This window comes from Mytilinidion resinicola (genome assembly GCF_010093595.1).
Source record: "Mytilinidion resinicola strain CBS 304.34 unplaced genomic scaffold BDZ99scaffold_5, whole genome shotgun sequence".
Classification (NCBI taxonomy): Eukaryota; Fungi; Ascomycota; class Dothideomycetes; order Mytilinidiales; family Mytilinidiaceae; genus Mytilinidion; species Mytilinidion resinicola.
Window position 1 is genome coordinate 1071377 of NW_022985441.1, and position 25820 is coordinate 1097196.

The 25820-nt window shown below is 52.7% G+C and overlaps 11 protein-coding genes and 1 non-coding gene across 12 annotated transcripts; 4 read left to right on the top strand and 8 right to left on the bottom strand.

Annotated features, from left to right (window-relative positions):
* Nucleotides 1-3543: 3543 nt before the first annotated feature.
* On the bottom strand, nt 3544-4486 carry BDZ99DRAFT_438096 (uncharacterized protein). Its single transcript, XM_033717607.1, has 2 exons — nt 4263-4486; nt 3544-4208 (listed from the first exon to the last, which is right to left on the bottom strand). The coding sequence occupies exons 1-2, from the start codon at nt 4402-4404 to the stop codon at nt 3727-3729; spliced, it is 624 nt and encodes a 207-aa protein (XP_033580126.1). The 5' UTR covers nt 4405-4486; the 3' UTR covers nt 3544-3726.
* A 215-nt stretch (nt 4487-4701) lies between these two features.
* Nucleotides 4702-6829, bottom strand: BDZ99DRAFT_411687 (PAP2-domain-containing protein). The gene is made up of 4 exons (XM_033716627.1): nt 6546-6829; nt 5497-6484; nt 4902-5446; nt 4702-4848 (listed from the first exon to the last, which is right to left on the bottom strand). The coding sequence occupies exons 1-4, from the start codon at nt 6655-6657 to the stop codon at nt 4778-4780; spliced, it is 1716 nt and encodes a 571-aa protein (XP_033580127.1). The 5' UTR covers nt 6658-6829; the 3' UTR covers nt 4702-4777.
* A 184-nt stretch (nt 6830-7013) lies between these two features.
* BDZ99DRAFT_460456 (ras-domain-containing protein) lies at nt 7014-8409 on the top strand. Its single transcript, XM_033719389.1, has 3 exons — nt 7014-7425; nt 7474-7677; nt 7730-8409. Exons 1-3 carry the CDS (start codon nt 7153-7155, stop codon nt 8060-8062), a joined length of 810 nt encoding a protein of 269 aa, XP_033580128.1. The 5' UTR covers nt 7014-7152; the 3' UTR covers nt 8063-8409.
* A 203-nt stretch (nt 8410-8612) lies between these two features.
* BDZ99DRAFT_460459 (uncharacterized protein) lies at nt 8613-9058 on the bottom strand. The gene is made up of 3 exons (XM_033719390.1): nt 8943-9058; nt 8784-8846; nt 8613-8725 (listed from the first exon to the last, which is right to left on the bottom strand). The coding sequence occupies exons 1-3, from the start codon at nt 9051-9053 to the stop codon at nt 8711-8713; spliced, it is 189 nt and encodes a 62-aa protein (XP_033580129.1). The 5' UTR covers nt 9054-9058; the 3' UTR covers nt 8613-8710.
* Nucleotides 9059-9227: 169 nt separating this feature from the next.
* Nucleotides 9228-9323, bottom strand: BDZ99DRAFT_t31. The gene has a single exon. It is a non-coding gene; the product is annotated as a tRNA-Asn (tRNA).
* Nucleotides 9324-9877: 554 nt separating this feature from the next.
* Nucleotides 9878-11354, top strand: BDZ99DRAFT_250967 (GroES-like protein). Its single transcript, XM_033713676.1, has one exon. The coding sequence runs from the start codon at nt 9990-9992 to the stop codon at nt 11064-11066; it is 1077 nt and encodes a 358-aa protein (XP_033580130.1). The 5' UTR covers nt 9878-9989; the 3' UTR covers nt 11067-11354.
* A 289-nt stretch (nt 11355-11643) lies between these two features.
* Nucleotides 11644-13217, bottom strand: BDZ99DRAFT_568410 (UbiD family decarboxylase; the record flags this gene model as incomplete). Its single annotated transcript, XM_033727784.1, has 2 exons — nt 11644-12183; nt 12237-13217. The coding sequence occupies 2 exons, from the start codon at nt 13215-13217 to the stop codon at nt 11644-11646; spliced, it is 1521 nt and encodes a 506-aa protein (XP_033580131.1).
* Nucleotides 13218-13252: 35 nt separating this feature from the next.
* BDZ99DRAFT_250994 (3-polyprenyl-4-hydroxybenzoate decarboxylase) lies at nt 13253-14478 on the top strand. The gene has a single exon (XM_033713679.1). It carries the CDS (start codon nt 13635-13637, stop codon nt 14367-14369), a length of 735 nt encoding a protein of 244 aa, XP_033580132.1. The 5' UTR covers nt 13253-13634; the 3' UTR covers nt 14370-14478.
* On the bottom strand, nt 14479-17135 carry BDZ99DRAFT_250993 (uncharacterized protein). Its single transcript, XM_033713678.1, has 6 exons — nt 16302-17135; nt 15962-16203; nt 15676-15907; nt 14852-15628; nt 14697-14801; nt 14479-14633 (listed from the first exon to the last, which is right to left on the bottom strand). Exons 1-6 carry the CDS (start codon nt 16961-16963, stop codon nt 14588-14590), a joined length of 2064 nt encoding a protein of 687 aa, XP_033580133.1. The 5' UTR covers nt 16964-17135; the 3' UTR covers nt 14479-14587.
* A 491-nt stretch (nt 17136-17626) lies between these two features.
* On the bottom strand, nt 17627-22177 carry BDZ99DRAFT_250973 (calcium transporting P-type ATPase-like protein). Its single transcript, XM_033713677.1, has 2 exons — nt 21935-22177; nt 17627-21859 (listed from the first exon to the last, which is right to left on the bottom strand). The coding sequence occupies exons 1-2, from the start codon at nt 22025-22027 to the stop codon at nt 17765-17767; spliced, it is 4188 nt and encodes a 1395-aa protein (XP_033580134.1). The 5' UTR covers nt 22028-22177; the 3' UTR covers nt 17627-17764.
* Nucleotides 22178-22863: 686 nt separating this feature from the next.
* On the top strand, nt 22864-23526 carry BDZ99DRAFT_517456 (uncharacterized protein; the record flags this gene model as incomplete). The annotated part of the gene is made up of 1 exon (XM_033725179.1): nt 22864-23526. The coding sequence occupies one exon, from the start codon at nt 22864-22866 to the stop codon at nt 23524-23526; it is 663 nt and encodes a 220-aa protein (XP_033580135.1).
* Nucleotides 23527-23945: 419 nt separating this feature from the next.
* Nucleotides 23946-25354, bottom strand: BDZ99DRAFT_251010 (uncharacterized protein). The gene is made up of 3 exons (XM_033713680.1): nt 24970-25354; nt 24741-24917; nt 23946-24683 (listed from the first exon to the last, which is right to left on the bottom strand). Exons 1-3 carry the CDS (start codon nt 25064-25066, stop codon nt 24073-24075), a joined length of 885 nt encoding a protein of 294 aa, XP_033580136.1. The 5' UTR covers nt 25067-25354; the 3' UTR covers nt 23946-24072.
* Between the last annotated feature and the right edge of the window lie 466 nt (nt 25355-25820).

Sequence of the window (25820 nt, forward strand, 5' to 3'; positions counted from 1 at the left end):
TGCGCTAAAAATATCTACAAAAAGACACCAATTTAACACAGCCATTCCAAGCAGCTAACCACCAACCCTGTTCTCAACCTTTTCCACATCAAACTTATCCCTCTTATCATTAGTAACCAATCCGCCTCCCTCCGTCACCCTCGAAAGAACGCCCCCCAATGCAACGCGCCCAACTCCCCACTCAAAACGACCACATCTCTCTCCCACCCCTTCCTCTCCCAAAACCTCATCTCAAACTCCCCCTCCCAATCCCTATCCCCATCGTCACACTTGAGTCCTACTTTCACAGCCCCGTCCTCCGTCTTTCTCAGCCGCCTTACTAACTCCCTCACCCTACACTCCGCCAATCCCGCCACCCACCTTACCACGCTCTCCGCCTCCGCCCCTTGCACCCGCAACTCCCCCCTCAGCCCGCTCCGTCGCCACCCCATGCGCGCAAGCGCCGCTTCCAGCGCCGCGAGGTCCGCGAACTCGTGCGGCGTGAGGGTGATGTAGTGGCCGTAGTACCACTGCTCGAGCTGCTGCGCGAGCGGCGTGGCGGGGGCGAGGAGCGCGTGCAGGAGCGGGGTTTGGGCGGGCGTGTGAGCGGTGGTGAGGCACTCGAGCAGGAGGGTCGCGAGAAGGGAGGAGAGGTGGGGAGTTGTGGTCAGGGTGGCTAGAAAGGAGGGGGTTAGGGTAGGGGGCGTACGAGGGGCGGAGGGGACGGTAGAATTACATTCGCGGGAAGGAAAGGTAAGGAGGGTTTTGAGGAGGTCGGTGGCTGTGGTGGTAGGATCAGTAGGAAGTGGAAGAGAGGTGCTAGGGCGGCTTGGGGGAGATTTGGGGTCGGGGCGGGTGCTGTTGTCTGTTTCTTGGGTGGCTCGGCGGCGGGCTTTGGGAGCACGGGTGGGCGTGGACAAGGCGGGTTGTGTAGCTGTGGGCTCGGAGGGATCTTGCTGTGTGCGAGCTCTTTTGTGGCAGTAGGGGGCCTATGCGTGTTGTCAGCTTTTGTGTGAACAAGTCATGGAATAATACGGTGTCTCGCAGGAAGCTTGTGTGTATTCTTCTAACACTGCTTGTGGTGCTGTGATGCGTTTCAGACTCCTGTAGGCATCGTCTACCCTGGGCCGTGGACGCCGTCGTGTCATCTGAGCTGACCCAGGGAGCGTGTACAGCTCGTTGAGGATGTAACTCTTTTCTACTTAAGATCTTTGGAGTTTTGTTGAACCATCATCGACGAGAGTGTACACAAACTCATAACGAGGCATCGTGCTTGAGCTTACCGTGGTATGATTTGAGAATCCTGCTCCAGGAGCTACGCATACGCCCGACGTTTCTGCCGGATCTCTGACGGTGGGCGTATACGGAGTGGTCGGGATAGAAGACGGTGTCGGAACATTCGTTGCGTAACTTCGGACAGAAGCTGGCGTGGAGATGGGCGTGCCAATAGTGCCACGGCTAAACTGCATTACAGGAGTCACCGGTGTTTCTGGGACTTCGATGTACTGATATTCGTCGCGATTGACGGTGGACGGTGGTATCTTGATACATTCTAGTCGACGTGGAAACGTAGACGCTCCGGAGGATAATTGGTTAGCAAACTTTCTGTTGCTACCTTGTGCTGGTAGAAGAGCGGCCTCAAAGGCTAGCGTAGGCGAACGAAGGTCCCGAGCAACTGGAAGTGAGCCTTCCACCGTATCGTTTTGGGGAGAAGTGGGATTGTCATCGATGTCCGAAGTCAAATCAACGGGATTGACCTCACTACCTGGCAGGCCTTGTGATGACTCGATCCACCGTTTCACGACCTTTGTACGTCTTCTCAGTTGTCCACATCGCTTGCGCTCTCTCCGCTTGTCAGCCAGTAACAGTTCTTTAGTCCTCGTCTGCAACTTCATTCGTGCCTCTGCTCTTGTCCTCTTGTCTTCCTCAGCCCGGATTTGATCTCGAATCTGGGCCTCGAGTACCTTCCGATCTTCCTCAACTTTCTTGTCCAGATGCATAGCCATCTTGAAAAGGTTTATCTGCTGACAATCGTAAAGGAATTCGTCCCAAGGGTCTGGGTCGGGGATGTTCGGGCAGCCGATCAGTGGAATACCGTCGTCGGTGTATCCGTGTTGTAGGGAAAACTCGTGCTCAATGCTGATTTCTGTGCCCAAAGGACTAAAAGTCGGAGTGGGGATGTCAGAAACCCAGTACCACGTCCCCATGATAGGAAACCGGGTTGGGACTGGATACGTGTCGTACTGCCGTGTTAAGAAGGATGCGAGCGTATCTTTAGAGAGGTTGCTCGTGAGTGATGTTGATGAATGGATCAATGATTGTTTTGGGGAGGTCCGAGAAAATATGACATATTGTGAGTGGAGCCGGAAAGGATCGAAGGAACGCAAGAGTGAAGATCACAAGGAGCCAAGTCTGCGCAGGGAAAGAAGAAAAGACTTTAGCATGTATGAATATGTACCGCGGGGCCCCTGATACATAGTTACACAAACGCTCGTGATGAAAAAGGCGTCCTGCAGCTTGCGTCGACGCGGAAACTTTATCGAAGAAGCAATGTTTTCGAAGTGACCTGTCACCTACATACAGCACCTCATCGCATGTCTATGTAATACCTGTTTTGCCGTACTGGAGTTGCTCAATACCCGTGTAAGTACGCATATAGTGAGTAATGCCTAGGAGGGTATCGTTTCGGATGACTCTTGGTTGACCTGGTATCTGATTGAGCCACTTCGGGAGGCAACCTTGAGCAATACAGGGTGGCAGCAGACTATCTGAGTCGACAGCGGACATAGGCTCGATGATGTTTTGATACTGTCGTACAAAGGTAGGGATATAGTGGTTCGGCCGCATGAGTCCTGAAATTAATCACTCTTCTCGTGTTTAGACGCGACTACCCGTGGACATGTGACCAGCGTATTTCAGGGGCGCTTGAAAGCCTCGTTAGTTTCTCAGGTCTGCTTTTTTTGCGCGGCTCGTAATTGGACGATGATCATCCTCCATGTGCTCCTCCAACCCAGTGTACGTTCCCACCCCCGGATTGGTCTTCCCAATCTTCCGTAGGGTTCTTGGCGAGGAAGAGATCGACTGCGACGAAAAGGCAGGATGTCCTCATAGATCATGGTTCGAAATCTATGAATGAGTCCAGCAATTTATCTTCTGGTTCCCGAGAACTGGGACAGCATGTGCTTGGCTAAGGAGACCCTCCGTGACCTGCGACTTCTGCTTGCACGAACACTGTATTGGTGCATCACATAATCAATCGGTCTAAAACAAGTCAGTGGTAGAAAGACAGCCAAGGAGGGCTGAGGCACCATCGAGAAGGGATTTGGGTGATTTGTTGGAAGTTTTTACGGAAGTAACTGCGTAGACGAAAATTTAGTAGACTCGGCGTAGGAGGTGGAGTGGACACAAAGGTCAACGCATTACCCGTGCTTTTGCACAGTGAAAATGTAACCTATGCTTCAGAAGTCTTCCGTTCGGCTAGACTCTAGATTTGGGGTAGTCGTAAGCAATGCAGGCAAATGGCTCTCTGCTTAGATGAGCAGTGCAATATAGTACAAATAAAGCCACCAACCAGAATATAATACATCCCATCAATCAAGATGGTATCAGAGCTCTCCTAGAGACTCTGCCTCATGCCAGACCAACGAATAGCCCGCTCGCTGAACTGTTCATCACTAAATCGCTCACCAAACACCAGCTTACACGCTTGACGACTCCCGCATGCCAAATGAATCGCCATTCTCATATTCATGCCCTCCTAAACTTCGCCGGAATGTTCGCCTCCACAATCCCAGCCTTCTCCTTCGCCTCCCACTCATCCCTCTCATCCTCCTCCCGATCATGTTTCGCAAAATGCGCAATATCCTCGGGATGTATCAGGTCCTCCTCCTTCGCATCATCCCCATGATACTTCTCGAAATGGTGAATCTCATACTCGTACTCATCATCTCCATGATGGCCCGGGCCCATTCCGAAATCCGGCAGAACTGTGCCCTTGGCGTAGGCGATTGTGAATTCCGCGAAGGAGATGCCGCCGGATTTGTCCGTGTCGTAGAGGTCCATGACGGTTTTCACGACGAAGGCTTTGCGATCTTCGGAGATGGAGGCGGTGGATTCGTCCATGAGGCCGTAGGTGCGGCGGACGTCGTCGGGAGACCAGTTGCCCGTGGAGTCGTAGTCGTGGAGGGTGAAGAAGACGCCGGCGTCGAAGGAGGAGATGTGGTGCTCCTCTGTAGAAAGTCAGTTTGTGTTTGAATTGAGCGCGGGTTATCAAGGTAATTTACCAGCCATGTGTCTCGTTGCCCAGTCTGCGTCGTCTGCGATTGGGATTTGTTCATGGCCGCCGTGGGCGAGTGCTCCGGGCAGCAAGGTCGCTGGAAGAAGGAGAAGCACGGAAACGCGCTGCAGGCATAGTCGCATGATCATCGTGGAAACAGAATTCGTTAAATGAATGGTGTCGTTCGAAAAGAGACTGCTAGAAAGGCAATTAACGAAAGGAGTGTTGACGCAATCCGTTTGTTGCACGCTCGAGGCGTTGACGCTCCTATCAGCCTTATCTCCGTGCACGTGATGCTTAGCAAGAAAGGTATGTATTCGTCACTTCAAGTTGCAAAAAGGTTATGGTGAATATATGCACAAGAGGCTTGCGGGCCTAGCATCTATCATTACTACTCATTTTCATCTCTAGATGCTCATCTTCCTGTGGACGAAAACCCAACGGTCCAAACGCCAACGTCGTGTTTACGTTTACGATTAACACGTAAATTGCTGCGCCAACATCCACAGCAGCGTTCAAGCACTAAACGGTCATCCCTAGACCAAATATCTCAAAAAGGATAGGGTTCCCTTCCACAGCTAACCATGCGATACCTGTTGTGATACACGTTAGTAATAGGACAAGGTCAACCGCGATTGTGACTTACCCGTATATACAATGAGCTTCGTAATCACTTCGACATCGTATCTCACTCGAGGCCGTTCAAGCTTCAGGAATATCTCACGATCTTCCTTCTCATCGTCTGAGCCGTCGACCCCTGCTGTCTTATCGACGTATTCATAACTAGCTTCGCCGTATGGTGGGGTGCCCGGCGACGCGATCACCTCTCCACTACCCATCATTTGCTCATATGAGTGGACGCGCGAAGATATTGGCGTCGGGAGTAGATCCGCCCCTAGCGGCACATTTGTGCGTACGTTGGGTGGATGCTTTGAGTTTGTCGAAATCCCGTAGCCTTCAGGAATACTTCCGGTTATACTAATGGGCGATTTTTCGGCGTCTGATGTGAGGCTCTCTCTTCGTCGTTTATTGCGGTAAGCCAGCGTTTCATAAGCGTCCGCTGCTGACTGAGGGCCCACGGAGACTGATCGTTGCCGTGGGTGACGAAGATTTGTTAGAAGTCGTGGAATGTCGGATGCTGACGGGATCACGTTGTCGTCTCCGTGTAGTTTTGGCACGCTAGTATACTGACTGTAATCGTTATTGTCAGAAAGGCAACCAGAATAGAATTAGACGCTTACGAGGCTGTCAAGAAGAAAGCCCTTGGAAGACTTAGACGCGCGTCCTCGAGTACTCTGAAAATCGGCGGTAGAATCTTCAACATCGCAGGTTTCATAATACCTCGCCAAGCAAAGATGACCACAACGCCTACACAAATGCGGATGGTGGCTTTCACAAGCCCGATGTTCTCAAGATCGAAGGGAACAGTAGAGGGTATTGGATAATCCCATGCGAGACCGGTGCTTGCAAAGTGCCAAGCCCCCACCTGGACTCCAATTGCGGTCCCAGCAAACGCAACGCTGTCGTCGAAACAGGGGCAGTCATCGGCAGGCTCCGGATGAATGCGAACCAGGACAAGGATGATTAGTGTGGCAATCAAAGGGTGTGTGTAGGAGCCTTGACATATCCAATTGTCAAAGGCGTCTCCGTAGAGAATTTGAATAACAGAAAGTCCGGCGCCGAGAAGACTTCCGAGAATAACGTCGAAGAAGCCGTGCATGCCGCAGTAGAGCCTGCCGAAGATAATGGATATGGCATAAAAGTAGAAGAGCACCTGCAATGCTAGATAAAGAGTTGGGTAGTGCGTTTCGGGGGTGGACTGCAGCATTTGTATAGCGTAGACAGCCACAGAAACGGCGTTGGTTGAGTGCGTCGAGGGAAATCCATATTCGAGGGCTGCAGAGCCGGACATGGTGATCCTCTGAAGGGGAGGGGAGAGAGGCCGCGGGAGACACAGCATATCTTTGACGAAGCCACTCCAGAAGACGCCGGCGGCCAACACATGCACCATTGCTCTTCCCATGCTCGTGTATCCACACCAGAACAGAATCGGGAGCATAACCATAAAGAAGGTGTGGGTTCCCAGATTGGCGGTGAAGGCGAAGTAGGAATCGAGGGCGGGCGTCCGCATCTTGTCCTGCATGAAAGCCAGATAGGGCGTCTCCCAGCGCACAATGGGAATCAGATACTTGCGCAGCTTGTTGCGCCATTCAGGGAGTCGGAGGGCATCTGGTTGAGTAGTGGTCAGCCGCTGCGAACATGTTCATATAAACCCAGGGACTCGACGCACAATGGTCGTGGTGTCGCATGCCAGCATCAGGGCGCTGGCTCTTCAAGTCGGCGGGTGGCAGCACCGTCGGCTCTCCTGCGCCCTGGACGGGCCCATCTCGTGGTGCGCACATAGACGCATCCGCTCGTGGTGGTTCTTTCGCGGGTGTCGCAGCGGTCAGGGGAGATGCGCATCGTCGGGGACTCGGTCAGAGCTGCGGCAGGAGGCTCTCGTCTCGCGATGCTCAGACAGGGCGCATCGCATGGGTAGGTAGTTCTGGGGGCGCGCGCGGCTAGGGACGTACTTGTAAGTGGTGCGGGAGTGGCCTGGCAGGCCTGGCACGCTGGTCACTTTCTGGCGGTGCCTCGGCGGGGTCCGCTCTGACGTGAAGCAAATGGGCGCAGGGATTCGTCGCTCTAGCAACTGGCAACAACACCAGAAACATGTCTCCATCACGACTCCCGCACCCGCTCTGCACACCTCTCACCCCATCGCTTCCCACATTCACCCCTTCTATTTCGCTGTGCATATTGATACACGCACATTGATTGCATCTCAACCGCTCCCCGAATTGGAATCCCGCGATATCTCTTTGTGCAGCTGCCCGCCGACTCGACCACCCTCGACCATGTCTGACCTCGACTACCTTCGCCGCAAGCCGTCTGCCCGGACCCCCGACCAGTCTGCACAGCGCACGCCAGTGAGGCTACCGAGCGAGCGGACCAGCAATGGCACTGTCAGCTCCGTCAACACATCCTCCACCGGACGCGAGTCCTACGGCACCTCTGGCACAAACATCACCGAGCCTCCCGCGTACTCGAAGAAGCTTGTGGTGGTGGGCGACGGAGGCTGCGGCAAGACGTGTCTGCTGATCAGCTACAGCTCTGGCAACTTCCCAGAGGTATGAAGAGCGAATTGATTGTTGCTGGCAAAGCTAATCGTTCTACAGAAATACGTTCCTACCGTCTTCGAGAACTACATTACCCACACACCGCACCCGCCGACGGGGAAGATGGTCGAGCTCGCGCTGTGGGACACTGCTGGCCAGGAAGAGTATGACCGTCTACGACCGCTTTCCTACCCGGAAACCGACATCCTGTTCGTCTGCTTCGCGATTGACTGCCCGAACTCGCTCGAGAATGTCTTGGACAAGGTAAGACAAAACACAAACAGGAATGAGGACGACAGGCTAACAACAGCGATAGTGGTATCCCGAGGTTCTCCACTTCTGCCCGTCGACTCCGCTCATGCTCCTCGGCCTCAAATCCGACCTGCGACACAAGAAACACTGCATCGATCTCCTCAAGGCCCAAGGGCTTACTCCGGTGACACCTCAACAAGGCAGGGCGGTAGCCCAGAAGATGGGCGCCCTCTACATGGAGTGCAGCAGCAAAGAGCAGAATGGCGTCGAGGAAATCTTCGACCAAGCGGTGACAATGGCAGTGGGTGACGAATACAAGCCTGCGCCGGTCGCTGGAACACCCGCCTACGTGGCAGCTAAGAAGTCCAAGAAGTCGCGGAGTTGCAAAATGCTCTGATTCTGCTAGATCTTTCTGGCCTTCTTTTTTTCGTTGTCCACTATTGACGATTCCATTTCACGATGCACAATGCTAGGGTGAGCGATCGAGGAGGGGTCATGTTTCCGGTTTCTGTTTTCTGCATAATAGCCAGGGATGGCGTCATTGGAAACCATACATACTTATGGGCGTTCTAGGGGAACTCGTGCACAAAAGGGGGAGACGGTGCGCTGTTTCTCCAGTCGAGGAGAGGGAAGCGCTCGACGTGCTGCCGTTCCTTTTGTATTCGTAGGGCATGGCGTCATGACTTTACTGCAACGATGTTCGAATATACACTCCGGCCGAATGCATCGTGACTCTGCGTGTGATCGCCTAGCTTAGCTGGGGTCAACTTCTCCTTTCGAATGACCAGAAGCATAATTACTCAAAGCACCCACCTGCAAATCTATCCTTACGCCACCAGGGTATCTTAATCTCCAAACGCCATCACGCAGCCTCCCCAAAATTACACGTTCCTCAAGCCTTATTCCCGTCTTCCTTCACAACCGTCTCCCCCTCCCCCTCCTCTCCATCCTCCTCATTCCCCTCCGCCCCAGCGTCAGTATCCTTCGCCATCACGTTCTCAAAATGCGACCACAACGCTTCGACGGGCTGGAACTCGTTGCCAACCTACAGCCATCCGCACTATATTAGCCAGTAATCCTACCCGCGACGCAGACCGTCTAGAGTTGGCTCCACTCACCCCAATAATCTCTTCCAAGCTCCGATTGAGCTTGTTGATGTTGTGGAGGACGTGGTCGAGGCTCTGCCACAAACATACACACATCAGAATTGTCTTCATTGGAGTCGCGAGCTTGTCGAGCTTGGAGGGATGTAGAGGGGTTTGGATGGGGACACCCACCATTGCGACCTCGCCCATCAGCATCTCGCGCTGTTGCTCGAAGTAGGATTTTTCGCCCGCGCCGTTTGTGGGTGCGTTGGCGGCGGGGCGATTGTTCGTTGAGGTGGACATTTTGCGCGTGTGTGAAGTGGTGGAGGGCGCGTCGTTTCGGAGGGAAGGTTGCTTTGAGTGATCGGGAGTGCCAAGACCAAAAATTAAAAAAACTATTCACATATTGCCCATCTCTCTCCCGTCTGACCTCTCCCGAGCATGGAGAGTAAAAATAATCAAAAAGAACAAAAAGAACTCCCCCCGGTGGGCTCGAACCACCAACCTCCCGATTTATGTTCATGATGATAATCATTAACAGTCGGACGCGCTAGCCAATTGCGCCAGGGAGGATATTCGAAGGAACCGAGTAGGTCCTGTGAATTGATGGAAGGAGGCGAGAATTTTCTAGTAAATATCCCCTAAGCAAACGTCGGATGACACGCGATTTAAAATTGAGTGGCTGGCACGTGACCATCATATTCTATGCCCTATCACGGGACCCAATCGCAAAAATTTAGTACTAGGTAACGAGTCCACTTTTCTCACCCATCCATCAATATAGCAGCTGTACAACGGGCCCTCTCTCCTCTCGTATTTCTCGCAATCCCTATAGTTACCTGGACTACAGTGGATGATGAGCACGGGAGCTTGTGCATAGGCTCAACGTGTCGCGGCTAGGTCAAGTATCTTTACTGCGTCCGTCAACAGTAGATTTCGCCATCGAGAAGCTCCGGAGACCACGCAATGGCGATAGATACCTCACGCAAAGTTTGTTTACACAATATTTGTTCCAATGTAAGATGTACAGTCACGAGCTCCCTCCGGAGTTCTTCGGTCTACTTCCGGGCCACCAATAAATTAGCCATTCAATCATTTGCCTTTCCGGTAACAAAACTGCCTTCTATTTCCTAGCTTCATATTACGATCTTATGTCCCGTTGCCGTGTTTCATTAAGTAACCTCACCTCCTCACCCGCTCTCGCAAATTTCCCCGCCACACCTTTCTGAAACAGCAAACATGCGTACAGGCAAGGTCGTCGTCTTTACCGCTCCCAGCAAACCCCTAGAGATCCGGACCGAACCAAGCCCCGACCCCTCAGCAGATCAAGTCGTCGTCCGCGTCTCGATAGCAGGCGTCTGTGGCAGCGATGCCCACCGCCTCTCCGGCGACTACCCCGCGCCATCGCAACCCATCTGCTTCGGCCACGAAGGCGTCGGCGTGGTTGAAGCCCTCGGCTCAAACATCACCAGCGACCGCGCCGGCACCCCCCTTGCAGTCGGCGACCGCATCTCCTGGCTTCCTGCCACACCATGCGGAGACTGCGAAGCGTGCGAGCTATCGACGCCGATGTTCTGCAAAGACATCAACTGGCCCGCTCCAGCGGGGACACCAAACGCGGCTACATACCGCGAATTCGCGACGCTCGGCGCACGCAATATCTACTATCGGATTCCAGATACCACGAGTTTGGAGTCTGTAATTGCCTTCGGGTGCGCGATGCCGACAGCGCTGCGAGGGTTTGCAAAGCTAGGCCAGAGCGTAGGGTCCGACGTCGTGATCCAAGGCTCCGGCCCCGTCGGGCTCGCAATGACGGTTCTCGCGAGCCTGGCTGGTGCGAAGACGATCATAGTGACTGGGGGTTCGAAGGAGCGGCTTGATGCGGCGCGAAAGCTTGGGGCTACGGAGACATTGTCGGTGAGGTCAACGTCAGTCGAAGAGAGACGTGAGCGAGTGAAGGTACTTACGAAAGGGCGCATGGCAAGTGTAGTAGTTGAGGCTGCAGGGGTGCCCGAGGCGTTCCCAGAGGGGCTCGATTTGCTAGGGATGAACGGGAAGTATCTGATTGCGGGATTGTATTCTGGAAAGGCCGTGTATCCGGTTGATGCGGTGCGGATTGTTAATTATAATCTGCAGATTATTGGGAGTGTAGGTATCGAGCCGGAGCATTACTTGAAGACAGTGCAGATTGCAACGGAACATGGGAGTCGTTTGGGGTTTGCGGATTTGATTACGCATCGATTTCCGCTTTCCGATCTTGAGGAGGCTATCAGATCAGCGCGAATGGATTCTGTCAAGACGGTAGTTGTTCCTTGATGAACTCTCTCTAGGCCCCGAGGGAGCCGGAATAGGCTTTCCCTGCCCACTCAGGCTTGGGGACTGCTACAGTACGTGGTCATAGGTATACGCGCACTTCTCTACCACCACTTGTGGAGCTTCACGGTATTTTCAGAAATCCAAGGAGACGGATCACAGTTCCGATCTGTGTACACTCTGCCATTGCTTGTGGTGGCTCCACAAGCTTACCAGATATTCAGAACTCTGAAAATAACATTAGGCACCACAAGCGGTGGCAGGAACGTGTGCGGATATCTATGTCAAGACACAGTAACCTAGAGTGACGCCAATTTTGTTTACAATAATTGAATCTACCTCTAAACTCACTCCTTGAGCAGCGACCCCAGTGTCGTCTCTGTTTCAAGATCGTAGTAAGCGCTGCCTTAACCAGAGCCGAGGATGAGCAGCCCTGAGCACGACGTTAACTCAGACATTGTCCTACGCTGTGTATGACGAAATGTTTCTTTTTTAGGACATCCCAATATCTATCAATCCAGCGCTTGATTTCCGCATCACCTTTCATTCTGTATTATTTCCTCATCTTAAAACTTTACTTCTACGAACTGTTCCTGAACCCCATATTTTCCCAATCGTCGTCTACTTTCTTCTGCAGCTCTCTCGGATAGGAGTTCCTATAGTCGGCCGCTTCCCAATTCTGTCCTGTGGTGTATTCAACTGGTAGAAGCGCGTCACTCACAACCTTCCCGCCCTTTGCCGGAGCAAAGGCCCCGTGACTCATGTATGGTATAAGAGCAAATCCAAGACAATCGGAGTAAAAGTACTCGTCATCTTTCGGTCTGCAGCGGGTAGTAAACGCCCACATCACATCTTTAAAGTCGTACACATCAATGTCGTCGCCGACAACGACGAGACGGTGAATTGTGTAGCCGACTTTGTGGCTGAAAACGAGATCGCCGATCTTTTTGCAGAAGTCTGCCGAGTTGGTCTTCATCGCCCGGAGCTTTTCGGTGTCTACTTGGATTGCTACCCATGTAACCTGGGACTCGAATGGTGCGAAAGTTTCTTTGATAGGGAGGCCGGCATCTTGGAGAACCTGTCGAATTTCTGCTGCTGCTAGGGAACCAATCAAGGTGTGCTGTGGTCACGTTGTCAATATTAACAAACAAAGACTCAGATGGATCAACTCACCGTTTCGTCGGTTAGGCGACCACAGCATGAAACCGGCAATATAGCATCGTTACGGTGCGTGATAGTGTTGACTTCATATCTCGGCCATGGATGGGTGTCGGCAGGGAAGACATATCCATGCATTTCCCCGAATGGACCCTCTGGGCCTGTCTCACTAATGGACAAAGTGCCCTCAAGAACAATCTCCGAGTTCGCGGGGACATAGAGATCATTCGTCTCGCACTTCACAACGTCCAATGCCTGTCCAGTCATGGCGCCAACATATCCAGCTTCTGTGCACCCATCGGGAAGTGGCATGCTCGCCGCCATGATTGCCGCCGGAGGGACCCCAAGCGCCAGGGACCAAGGCACGTCTTTCCCCTCCTTCTTCCACATCTGCTGAATCTGCCATATATGCTGGGGACTCATGACCAGACCAACCAGATGATTCTTGTCGTCGACCATGGCCCTTGCAATCGACCAATTGGTCCACTTGCCGTCTGGGGACTGCACCACATGCATTCCGTAGGTCTGGATGTACTTGCCCCGATCCTTTGCTCCACCATCAGCCTGATGCAACTTCGGGACCGGCATTGTCGTAAGGTCAAACTCTCCTTCCCTCAAGATATTCTCCTTGCAGCTTCCGGTCTGCACGATGTTGGGCGGGATTGGTGCTACGCCTTTCGCCGACAGCATCTTGTCCATTATTTGCTTCATGCTGGACGTAGGCTCTAGCGCAAGGTGCCGAGCGAGGCGGCCGTACTTCTGCGATTTGTCTCTCCGTAGCGACCCGGGAGCGCCGAGGATCCGGAACAGTCCGTTCTTCGCTCCTTTGAGGTTGTTGAATAGAGGTGCTTTGTCGTCTGTCTCGCACACTTTGCGGATAATGGCGCCGGCTTCGAGGTATGGGTTGATCTCCTTGTTGATTTCTACGAGATCGCCATCATCTTTGAGAGCTTCGACGAAGGATCGGAAATTCATATGTGGAAGGTCCTGTGGCATTCGGGACGAATGATAGGTTCTTACTCCTGACATAGCTTGGAGTTGTTTTGGTACTGTTCTCGTAAGTAATGACATGCCTGAACAGTAGGTAAGAGATACAATGTAGAAGTCTGCTCAGTTGACAGCCAGGAGAGAACTATATATGCGAGGATGATACTGCTAGAGATCTGCATTCGAACTTCGGCCATTTCGGACCCCTCGGATTCAAATCGGACATGCCTTGACCTGAGCCCACCACTGTCAGGAAGACTCCACAGCTCTCGGCCGAGAGAGACTTCTCTGAATGTTGCCACACCCAACCCCTTAGCTACGCCGAAAACAATTATACGAATGCTCTGAATAAGTATCTTCAACCTCCTGATCTTCCGCTCACACTCAACCATCTCCAAATTTCACATTCTCCACTTCGCTAAAATCATGTCCTCCCCTCGTAGAATCCGGTCTCTTTTTACGCTACCTAATATTCCAATGACTAAAGGCCCATCCCAAACTTCATTTTTCCAGACAACTTGCCGCACATACGCATCAAGCTCCCAAGACGCCACCCAAAATCTCCCGCCCGCCGCACGAACCCCACCCAAGAAGAAGATCGTGGTAGCCATGACCGGCGCAACCGGCGCCATCCTCGGCATCAAACTGCTCAAAGCCCTGCGGCGGTTATCGGTCGAAACGCATCTAGTGATGAGCAAGTGGGCCGAAGCGACGATCAAATACGAAACCGACTTCCAGCCCCTCGACATCCGCTCGCTCGCGGACCACTGCTACGGCGTGCGGGAGCAGTCGGCGCCGATCTCAAGCGGCTCGTTTCGCGCAGACGGCATGATCGTTGTGCCTTGCAGCATGAAGACGCTTGCGTCGATCAGGATGGGGTATTCGGATGATTTGATTTCGCGCGCGGCGGATGTGATGTTGAAGGAGCGGCGGAAGTTGGTACTCGCGGTGAGAGAGACGCCCCTGAGCGATATTCATTTGGAAAATATGTTGAGTTTGACGAGGAGCGGTGCGGTTATCTTTCCTCCCGTCCCGGCTTGGTATACGAGACCGAGGGATATAGGGGAGATGGAGGATCAAAGTGTTGGGAGGATGCTGGATATGTTTCAGTTGGATACGGGGGACTTTGAGCGATGGGAAGGGTTTAAGTGGAAAAAGTAGTGGTAGGTGCTATGTATCAAGTCTTTGGCTACTTTTACCAGCCCAAATGGATTCGTCGTATTTGGGCTATTCGCCATAATTAACTTACAGACGCTTGCAAGATCAAGTTTCAACCCCAAAGCCCTGCGTTTGAGTTGCAATAGCAAGTCAAAAGCCAAGGCAAAAGGGGGTGCGTCTTGGCTCGATGAATCCCAACTCATCACATCCAATCTTACGGCTTATAGTGCGTAAAATTCGTCGTTTGGCCATTGGTGGCCATCCGACCTGAGACAAGTTAGTGCTATTATTTGTCTGAAAGTCCGAGGCACGAAGAAGCTAATAACCCACAGTATAGTGTCAAAAAGCTCCAATGGCGACATTTCAGACCAGTCCATTGAGGCGTCTAAATCATTCAAAGAAGCTAGAGCCTGTGTAGTAGCATCGACCGGAGAGCTTTGATAGTCAGCGAATAAACCCAATTTATGCAACGACGAGCTCCTCACAAATTCATATCCTCAGTGCCATTTCTAGGCTCTGTCGATGCGCTCGATACGACCATTCTAGACGCAGGTCGCTCACTAGCAAGCCTTGACTTGCGTAAGCTTTCGAGCACGGAGATTGCACGAGCGTGAGACTTGGACAATCTAAGGCTACCCTCGGATTCACCATTCCTCTCCGATGAATCCGTGGTGAACATTTCTAGAACCTCGTCGTGCAGCTGATCCACCTCTGGATAGCAGCGATTTGCTCCAATGAGCGCCAATAACAAGGCCGAACTCAGACCGTTGTGGAGCATGGCCCATGATCGTAATGCTACAATGCTCAAGGAGTGTAGCTGCAAAAATGCTCGCACGCTTTCAATTAAGTTCTGCTTACACTTCTCTGCGACTTCTGGCTGGATGTGTGCATTGATTTCAGTAGCTGCCCCGGTACGAAGAGCCGGACGACAAAGCCATGCGATTAGGAACGTAGTATGCAGCCGGAACGCCGAATGTTCGCAGCGCTGTTTGAAGTTGAAGCACTGCGATACTGACCTGAGGTATCCGGGGATCTGATGTTGAAGGCTTTCCACTCGTGCAACGGATGACAATACAGTATTGAAATCTAGGATTTGTGAATTTTGAGAGTTGATGCCTCGCAAAGTTACATCGCACAGCTTGTACATAGACTCAGCGTATGAAACGGCGACGGTCGATGGGGCATCGAGAATAATTTGCGCTGTCATCGAAGGGCGGTCAAAGCAAAGAGAAAGTAGAGTATCATGCCACACAGCTGCGAGCCTGCAGACTGTCAATAGGTGGAATTGCAACGATTACATGGGACTGACCATAGCTTTTGATTGGCGCTGTTGATACCTGAGTGAAGGGAGTGATGGCTTTTGTACTGATGCAGACCTAAGCTTTGCGCCATGCGTACAGTCATACCTAGCAACATCCACGCAGCCTCTGGCTGCATGTTATTTTGCAGAACATTTCCAAGGATTAGAAGGGCTTCAACGCAAGTGGTGGAAGGTCGTAGAAGAAGGTTGGCTAAGCGAAGAGCTTGAAATGAGACACGAACTGGGGCAAACAGGTTAGCAAAGGCTTGAAATTAGATTCAAACTGTGGACGAACCGTAGGCTTGACTTCTCTGCTGACGCGTCGCATATGTCGCCTCAGAGAATTGACAGGCAGAAGCAAGTACGGCAAAGACAAGCCCGAACCACATCATGTGCCGGTCATGTGCCGGTTGTTGCTGCTTCCGTTTGCGACAGCGGCGCTCTTCAAGATATGTACAAATTTTAACTTCAAGCTCTTCGATGTCGCTGATGATCGGTGTGTATGAATGTACTTGACTTCGATAAATTTCAAAGAGTCTGACAAGTCGTCAGTCCGGCAATGACGAGTTTTAGGGCTGCAAGATGCTGACAGTCCACGGACCAGACCACCATAAGTAAGAGGCCTTTGTTCTTACCTGACGACCTCGCGATCTTCTGGCAGTGCTTGGTCTGGGATGAAGTCCATACTTGGGGGCAGGAACGGATAGGTTGCGCCAGTCTCTTGCAATCCCAAGATTGGCATCATTGCATCCCGAAAGCTTCCTTCGGATACGTTGGTACCAGAATTGGGACCCAAGGTTGATTGCTCTTGAATAAAGGCAAGCATGGAATTTGGGCCCAAGAACGGGGCTTGTGAATGTCTTTCTGTCTGGTGATTACCCAGCTCACCGGTCTGGGGATATTCGTGGTGCGCAGACTGCGATATTTCTAGATTTGATTCAACATGACTATTCGAGTTGCGGCTGTGGCTAGCTATAGGACTGTTATCGACAGTGCTAACGCTCAGTGAAGATTGGTCGACTTCGTCAATCCTCTGCTTTTCTGAAGCGGGCGTGTCAAAACTGAGAACTGACTGGGCAACAGCGGGAGTGCCCCTTGTACTCTGACCGGACCGCGGAGTGAGTGTACATAGCTCAGGATAGCCTCTTGCAGCACAGTTCGCGCAAGGCTGCTCTCTATCACATTTGACCTTTCTCGTTCGGCAAGGATAGCAGCTAGTGCGATTCCTCTGTCGTCGGAAGCGCTGCCGCAACAACTGCCGGAACTCGTCGTCCGGAACTGGAGATTGATGGCTCATCACGGATCGTGGGTGTTACGCCCGAGAATTTCAAAACGGGGGCTGGTGCAGAGGTGGAATGGGAGGACGTCGTCGCGCGCTTTTCGGCGTTTCCGGATCTTGGTCGGATGTTTCCCGCTCCTGAGTTTGTACTGTTTGCACCTCACCCTATTCTAACGAGTCACGTGGGAGTATCACTATCACAGCGTCACTTCAAGCCAGAACCACAGCTTCAAAATTGAGTGCCAGTCCTCGCGCGATCTCATATTACTCAATGTCCCTAACGAACGAGCCGAAATGCACCCATTGGGGTCTCCAAAGAGCCAGCGCAGCCAACAATGCACTTTTTCGGGCCTATGCGCGTGTGGAGATTTCATTCGCACTCCACGGTACCACGCCCATCAGCCGCCAAACAACAAGGGAAAGGACAACAAGGGAAAGGACAACAAGTATGCCAGATCGCCAACGATCATTCGCCTGGACGCGCCCTTGGCGCCCTCGTTTGTCAACAAAAGAAGCAGTTTCAAAAGTAAAGTTATACAAGTGAACGAATAAACCAAAAAAAGACCCCGCCGTGAGCACTGCCGGTTGTGCGGTGTGTAAACTCCTCTTCGCCGGTTCAATGCAAAAAGCCAGAAAGCGCCTGAGATTTTGTCTGTACACCAGGTTGGACTATTAAGAAATGTACTGGCCGCGATCGTGGTCGCAAGTGGGTATTAGTGTGCGCTGGTGTCGAGCCAGCAAAGTGCCTGGAGATTCTCAAGCCGACTCGAGGTTATGTGCGATTTGTGTTAGGCGATTGTTTGTTCAGGACCCAGTAACTCAAGGTTTGTCATTCAGCTTTGGATCACCGGCGAACGGACCGATGCTAAATGAGGGTGTGGTATCCTTGCTTTGACTCGGGGCTGTATCATACGTCTGATTGTCGACGAGAACAGGGTCTGTAGTCTTCGTGTCGGGATGAACATCGATGCCATCCTGTTCGAGCTCGGATCTACTTCGCTCTCGTGAGAATTTGATCGAATCGCCCTCGCCATGAGCCCGATCAATTGGTGACCAACCAGCTATACTACCAGCAACAATACCAGCCATAACGGTCGCCGGTCCAAAGGCGGAATTGGACCTTGATCGCCCTCGACGTCGGCCACGAGATTCCATGCGAGAGTCGGGGGTTGGGGGAGCAGAGGACGTAGCCTCGCTATTGTCATTCCCGTTATTTGGGGTTCCAGGAAGTGAGTGGCTGGATCTCGATCTCGAGAAGACTTCTCGTGGATGCTGAACCTTGAACTTGAGACTGCTTAGACGTCCTCCGCGCACCTTCTTGATGAAAGCGAGCTCCTCACGAATTTCGAGAAGTCCTTGGTTCCACTGATATTCTTCATCCGAAACGACGACTTGAGGGGTAGGCTTTCGTCTAAGGAAGGCCGGGATGCACTTGCGAATAAGATCGTCCGGAATAAGTCGAATGATGACGCCAACAGGTAGTGAGAGGAACCCCAATACAATAGAGTAGCCCCATTGGGCTCCGTTCAGCGGTACGACTGATATTGCTTGTCCACCTTTAAAGATGATTAATATTTGGCCGCCGATCATAATGCAGTTGATGCCGACGAAGAAATAGTTGCGGCTCATTCCCTCAAAAATATTGAAACGGTTGTCAAGTCGTCGACTGTTGAGCTGGTTGAAGATTTGCATCCACACGAATGTGTTGAAGACGATCGTGTTCATTCTTTTCTTCTCTTCTGGCGACCCATAGGATAGGATTCTGGTACCTGCAAAGTGAAGGACGAATGTGACGACCAACTGGTAGATGGCCTGGCCAATGATCATCTTCCACATAGTCAAGGAAATCAAAGGAGCAGACTTCGGGCTCGGCTTATTGTCCAATAGACTTCGTGTTGGAGGATCTGTTGCAAGTGCCAATGCTGCAAAGGTGTCCATGATCAGATTGACCCAAAGAAGCTGTACCGCGGTCAGAACAGATGTTTGGCTAGAAGAGGCGACGGCCGAAACGAATGTGAGCAAGACAGCAGTGATGTTGACGGTGATTTGGAACTGCAGGAACTTCTTGACAGCATCGTTCACGGCACGGCCCCACAGGAGGGCCTTAACGATGGATGAGAAGTTGTCGTCCATAAGTATGATGGCGGAAGCCTCTTTAGCGACTTCAGTACCGGCGATACCCATGGAAAAGCCGACATCGGCCGTCTTCAAAGCAGGTGCGTCGTTGGTTCCATCTCCAGTGACAGCGACAGTTTCCCCTAACTCTTTCAAACGCTTGACTAGTTTGCGTTTGTCATCGGGACTGGATCGAGCAAGGACACAGAGCTTGGGGATGATCGCGTCCATGTCTTTCTTGGACAGTTTCCTGAACACAGGACCTTCCATGACGACGCCACCAGGGACTAGAATACCACAGTTCTCGGCAATGGCCTTCGCTGTCATGACGTTGTCTCCTGTGACCATGCGCACGAAAACGCCGGCATGTTGACAATCTTTGACGGCTTCACTGACGCCATCACGGAGTGGATCCTGAATGCCAACTACTCCGAGAAAGACCATATTCTTCAACACATCGTCAAAGTTTGCTTGGGTCGGGTCGTCTTCCACCCTACGAGCCTCCTTCGGTGGCCATTGCTCAAAGTCACGGTAGAGCAAGGCAATGGTGCGCAATGATCGGGTGGCGTAGGTCGATATGAGCTGCTCGAGAGTTTCTCGGTTGTCCACTGAAATGGGCATGTCCGAAACTTCCTTTGTCGCATCTGAGATAATTCTCTCACATTTGTCGAGAAGAATCTCAGAAGCGCCCTTGACAAGAAGTCTGTATCTGCCGTTGTCCAGCTTGATGACCACACCCATGCATTTCCGCGCAGAGTCGAAAGGAATGAGCTGAGCAATTTCTACGTTGGAGCGCACAGTGCTGACCGGGCCCATGCCGAGGTGCTGGCGCGCGAAGTTGAGGAGTGCTGTTTCGGTTTTGGATCCAATAAAAGCATCCCGTCCATCTTCTTGTCCCTCGAATGCGGTTGAGTTAATAGCAATGGATTGCTCGAGTAGAGTTTTGACGTCCGAATCAAGGTGTGAAACGAACTCTTTTGGCGTAACATCATCGGAGTTGTAGATTGGAGAGTCCGCTGTCTGTTTGCCTTTGGTGCCATCGTCCAACGGAGGGCCTGTAGACGCTACTTTCGTTTTTTTATCGCCGAAGCGCAGAGCAGTTCCCACTGTCCCGGAGACAACGGTCATCTTGTTCTGGGTGAGAGTTCCAGTTTTGTCTGAGCAGATAGTAGTGGCATTTCCCATGGTCTCGCATGATCGTAAAACACGAACGAGATTATGGTCCTTCAACATTCGAGTGGTCGCAAAAGCCAAAGCCAAGGTGACAGCAAGAGGAAGACCTTCCGGAACTGCGACAACGACAACAGTGATAGACACAATTAGTATGTTGAGGAAATTCTGGCCTTTCTGAGCGGCACCATCACTGTTATGCCGGAGATCTACAAGGAACTCGATGAAGAGAACCACGAAGAGTAGAAGCGCTGCAGCGCCACCAAGCTTAGCGATGTATTCGGCCATGGTGTTGAGCTTTGCCTGCAGTGGTGTTACCTCGTTCTCTTCTCGCAGTGACATCATAGTCTTTCCATAGGTCGAATGGACACCAGTAGCCGTAACGATGAAACGGCCCACGCCCTCGGATACCTTCGAGCCGGAAAGAATAAATGGGTCCATTTTCTTAGCAGGCTGGTTGTTATCCACGGCTTGAAAAACTTCGTCTGCGGGTGTTTTTCTGAGAAGGTCTGATTCGCCGGTAGCTGATGACTCGTCACATTTGATGCCATGGCCTTCGATGAAGATGCCGTCAACAGGAACCATGTCGCCAGGCTCGAGAAGAACGACGTCTCCCACAAGAACTTCATGGACCGATATTTCTTGAGTCTTCCCGGATCGAACGACCTTGATGAACCGGTCTTCCTTCTTCCTGTTCAACTTGACGAATTGACGCTCTTTCTGCCAATCGTTTCCTGCTCCAACAACGACAACAATGACAACGGCAACCATGATAGCGACGCCTTCAACCCACTCAACCGGCGCTTCCCCGTCTTTATGACTCTGACCAAACGTTTCGTATAGACCTAGAGCTAACGAAATTACGGCAGCAATTGTAAGTAGAATGAGTACTTTGTCGTTGTACGCTATCCAAGCAAGTTGCAGAATGTTCTTCGCTTTCCGTTCGGGTAATCGGTTGTCACTGAAAACTCGCTTGCGATCCGTGAAAGAGGATTCCTTCTTGACCGACTTGGTGGTGGCACTGGTATCGCTCCGTCTTAAGTCCTTGTCCAGCGCGCCTTTGGTTGGGGAGTCGGAGAATTTTTGGGTGGTCGCGTCTTCAAAAGATACATAGCCGTCCAAACCTTGCTCATCGACACTTAAGCCAGTGTTCCTGTTCGTTCGTAGGCCCTTCTCGAGTCCCACTAATCCGCCCAATGCGTGAAATGCCCCTAGACTCTTCGGATTGTAGAGTTTCGACATCTGTCCAGGAGAAAAGGCAAACTTGTTGTCGTTCACTACAAAGTCATCCTCCGTCCCAGGATCAGGTTGCAGGGCGTGCTCGTCGTCGATTATTTGGCCACTCCCTCCATCTCCTTTTAGCGTCTCCCCCTGAGACGAAGGGACATAGGAAGCACCTGCGGTAGAAGACTCGCCCACTTCCGTTGTTGAGTCCAGCGAGTTGCCACGCGATCTCGCTCCAGGGACGGATAGGAAGTTGTGCGGGTTTCCCCATTGCGATGTTGGCGATGAGACGTTGTGCGGTGATGTCGGTCTGCTTTCTCGACTCTCAAACGAGTTGGCCGCTCGTAATTCACCCGCAGGGGCGTGCTGTTGTTTAGGAGAGGAGAGCTCTGCGTCGTGTGTGCTCTGTTGTGACGGTTGGCCATCCAGGAGGTCTTCCAGGAGAAATGCGCTTCCCATATCGGGTTTGGTAGTGCTTACAGCAGATGTGTCTATCGTGATGGTAGGGGCCCGTTGCCTTCGTCCGGGAGCAGGAGAAGGCGAGTGAGGCGTCTCTGTGTCTTTATCCGTCATGGTGGGCGACACGTATGGGAGCCTAAGCTTGTGGGAGAAGGCTGAAGATTACAGGCTCCGGTTTGCCCAAAGCGAATGCCTGAGTGAAAGATGCGGTAAGTGAAGCGCCACGGCTGATGAGCTATGGACAGCTGGACATGGGGATGTGAATCGAATAATAAGGCAAAGGAGGCGAAGTGGGAGGCTGTGCAGGTGGTTTGGCCGTGGTACTGTTTCGCAGGTTGAGGTTAAGAAACCGGGGAAAGGAGCATCCAGCGCTCGATGAAGCAGCTACGAGGCAAACAACGTTAGCAATCCGCTGTCCCAAGACATTCCAAGAAGACCGAGAAGACCGGGAGGGTATGTTTGCAGCTCCGCCACGATAGTCGCCCAGAGATTTTTCAAGGGCGGAGCAGAGGTATGTACTCGCAGGAGTGGTGGAAGAGTGCGGGTCAGGCATACCTCGGTGAATGTGGAGAGCTGCCAACGTGATCTAGATTATCGGCGACAGGACATTCGAGCTGGAGAGCGGCGGACAGCGGGCTTCCCGGGCTTGGTTTGCTGGGTCAATGGCGTGGAGTCGTGGGCTAGATGCGGCTTGGATGAGGCTGTGTATAGAGCAATGGCCGAGAACGGCTAGGGCAGGACTGGTTGCGTAGGGACAGACGACGAGCAGGACGCGGGAGGTGGCGACGGCAGCCAGGACGACAATTAATGATCTCGAGAAGGAGAAGAAGAAGACGAAACCGCAGGACAGCAGGACAGCAGGCCGTGGTGGACAATCGGCACCAGGGCCGCGGCCATCTAGGAGGGCGATCGGTCTCAAGAGTGTGGCGCCAAGCTTTTGCACTGCCCCGATGCTAAAAACCACAGAGCCCGCCGCGCACCGACCCGTCTGGGCGGCCTCAGCAAGGCGTCCACGGCTCCCGCAGCTATTTAACCCTTCTGGTCGCCACGCGCCCGATCCGCTGCGCTGCTCGCCGCGACAAGACTCCAAGCCAGCTCCAAGAGCGTGCCAGGCTCTCGGCCCGGAAGACCATCATACATGTCCAGCATCACCTCCGGTCCCCTCGCCGCGATGCTGCCGCGCGGGCGGTGAGGTGTGCAACTCTCGTCTGCAGCGACAGAGAGCCCGCCGCGTGTCACTGGGCAGAGGCAAGTCTGCCTATCAAGGAGGCAGGCCGCTCGGCACTCCTCAGCAACATGCCCGCCGCCGCGCAGTGCACACCCTCGCTGCTGCCCCGAGAGGCACCGTGCCGGAGGTCGTTGAAATGAGCCAAAATGGGCATGGCCTCCGCCAGGTTGCCGAGGCGCTCCTCGTTCCTGAGTATGCGAGGCGAATCTGCGTGGCCGCAATTGCACGGCAGCAAGGGGGATCGACTTCGGACCGACGTGCTGCTCGCGGCATGCCGACTCCTTCGGCTCCTGCAACTTGGGCACTGCGATCAGAATGCATTCTGGCCTCCGCCGGGGGAACAGCGCGGCTGAAACCACAGGAATGTTTCCACGCCCGCCGCTGACGTACGAGCTCGTCCACCCCCATGGCTCCGATTCCAAGACCCACCCCGGGGCCAGCAGTGTGACTGTGCGACCATCCGGGCCTGGTGATTCGATGTTTTGTTTGCCGCCGCCCAGATGCTCTTCTGATTCACTGCGCCACCATATTTGCCAGCGCCAAATGCTTTGTTTCGCGTCGCTTGGCCGCTTGCTTCTTCTAAACCATGGCACGTGCATGGATAGAACAATCACTCTGGTGCCGCTTGTCTGCAGGCGGATCCCGACACGGCATCTTGGCCACCGCTCAGCATGCATCACAACGGGTTTGTTTGCAGCACGGCAGGTTTCTGAAGCGGGCACGGCAGAGTTCTAGCCGTTGTGGCTGAACGGTCGGTACTTTTATTCCATGGCCCACGTCAGTATCAACCACATATCACTTCATGCGATTACCATGCCAAGCAATTCTAATCCCTCAACACCAAGCCCTGAAACTTATCCTGCCATGATTTGCCTTCGACGTCTAGCAAAGCCTCAATGGATGACGACGCGGTGGACACATGCATTTCCTACTACAAAAATCTCCACATATTTCTCAAATAATCGGCGTCGTCTTTGAGGTCTCTGGGGTCTTCATGAATCCCTCCCCTCTTTGCCTTGTGATACCGTGCCCCTTCCCTTCTGTCAGACGACGTCTTAGGTGTGTGCCAGTGCCCCTCACGTTCACCCTGCTTCAAAGTCTCCTCCAATTCTTTGAACTTTTTGTCAATCGTCAAAGAGAAACTATGGTGCATGTATTGTGGGAAGCCGGTGACGGCAGTCTTGTCCGGATGCCAAATCACCTTGAGATCCCGCTTCCACTTCTTAAGACCCTTTGCATCTAACTTTCCGACGGGAGAGTCTTTGTCGAAGAAATAGAGATCTGGATATAGGAAGGAGAAGCTCCTCGCTGAGTAACCACATCTGTTGAATGGCACACGTTGTTGGCCAGCACTGAGTTCCGGTGGCGATGGCAGAGGCAGTTTGAGAGCGTATAGCTTGACGTAGTCGCCGTGCAGCGTCCCAATTCCTATACCGGCGACGAAGATGACCAAGACGAAGAGGAGCCTGAGCCACCAAGCCCAACGGGATCCACGAGCAGCGACCGCGCCGAGTGGGAAGTGCTCCCATTCGATTTTGGAACCTAACTTCAGTCAGCCACCACTGCAAACATATCACAGCAGAAAGAGCTTCTCCCTACCGATCGGTATCTCATACGCCCTCGCATCGAAAGCGAACTTACGAACCCCCGGGACCTTCTTCTTAGACTGCAGATACCGTCGTTGCCCGAATTCAGCTTCAACCGTTACTTGTCCACTGGCGTATCCATGCTCGATGCTGCTGTGGGTGTGGTCTAGCACTGCGTCACGGAGTTCCCCTGGAAGACATCAACAAAAATAGGCAAGACGGGCTGATAGAGGAAATATTACAGTCCAGCATGACCGTGCTCTCGTCTGCTTCCGCGTACGATCTCTTGAGAGCGTTTTCTTCTCTCTTATTCCCCTCCAAGAGCAGTGCTGTCCTCATGTTTGGCTCTATAATAAGGCATGAAACGTCGAGGACCAGCACGGGAGAGTGGGAGGCGCTGATACGATCGGTGTAAGAGTCTAGGAGGAATCACGAAGGTAATTTGCCTCGAACAAACTACCTCCTAGCTATTGAGTCATCAAATCATTGTGGGAGAGGTCTCGAGCGAGTAGGAACAAAGGAAAAGCAAGTTTTTGTAGGATTCATTGTTCTGTTTATGAGTCCAGATCCGGTTGCGGCCGTCAGATATACTGTCATCTTCTGATCCTCTCCAAACGTCCACAGGGACAAGATGCAGCAGCGCAACCACCCAGTAGCAATGCTGCGTTGCGAGTTCGTCGCCAGACCTTCTCTCCATCCCAATATCTGCTGTAGCCTTCGCGTTAGGTGGGTCTATTATGTATTGTGGTAGCTTGCTACCTACGGAGTAGGATTCCAGGGACCGTTAAGTCAGGCCCTGGCCAGATAACGTAATCCACAAGTTAGTGGCCCGCACAAGCTAGTGGCCCACCCAACCACGCTACCGAGGCCAAATATTCCGAATTACTCCACCACGAACAAATATATTTGATGCAGCTACATACTAGCTAGCTGCCTGCCGCCTAGGGCACGTACGTGCATTGTGTTCTGTTGATTCGCACATGCTGCACCTAGGTTTTGCTCGCTGTGGCCGCTCGGCCGGTGGCTCTGCTGCCTCCTCTGCTGCCCCTTCCTGTACAGGTTGTGCACGATCGGCTGCTTCTTCACCTGATAG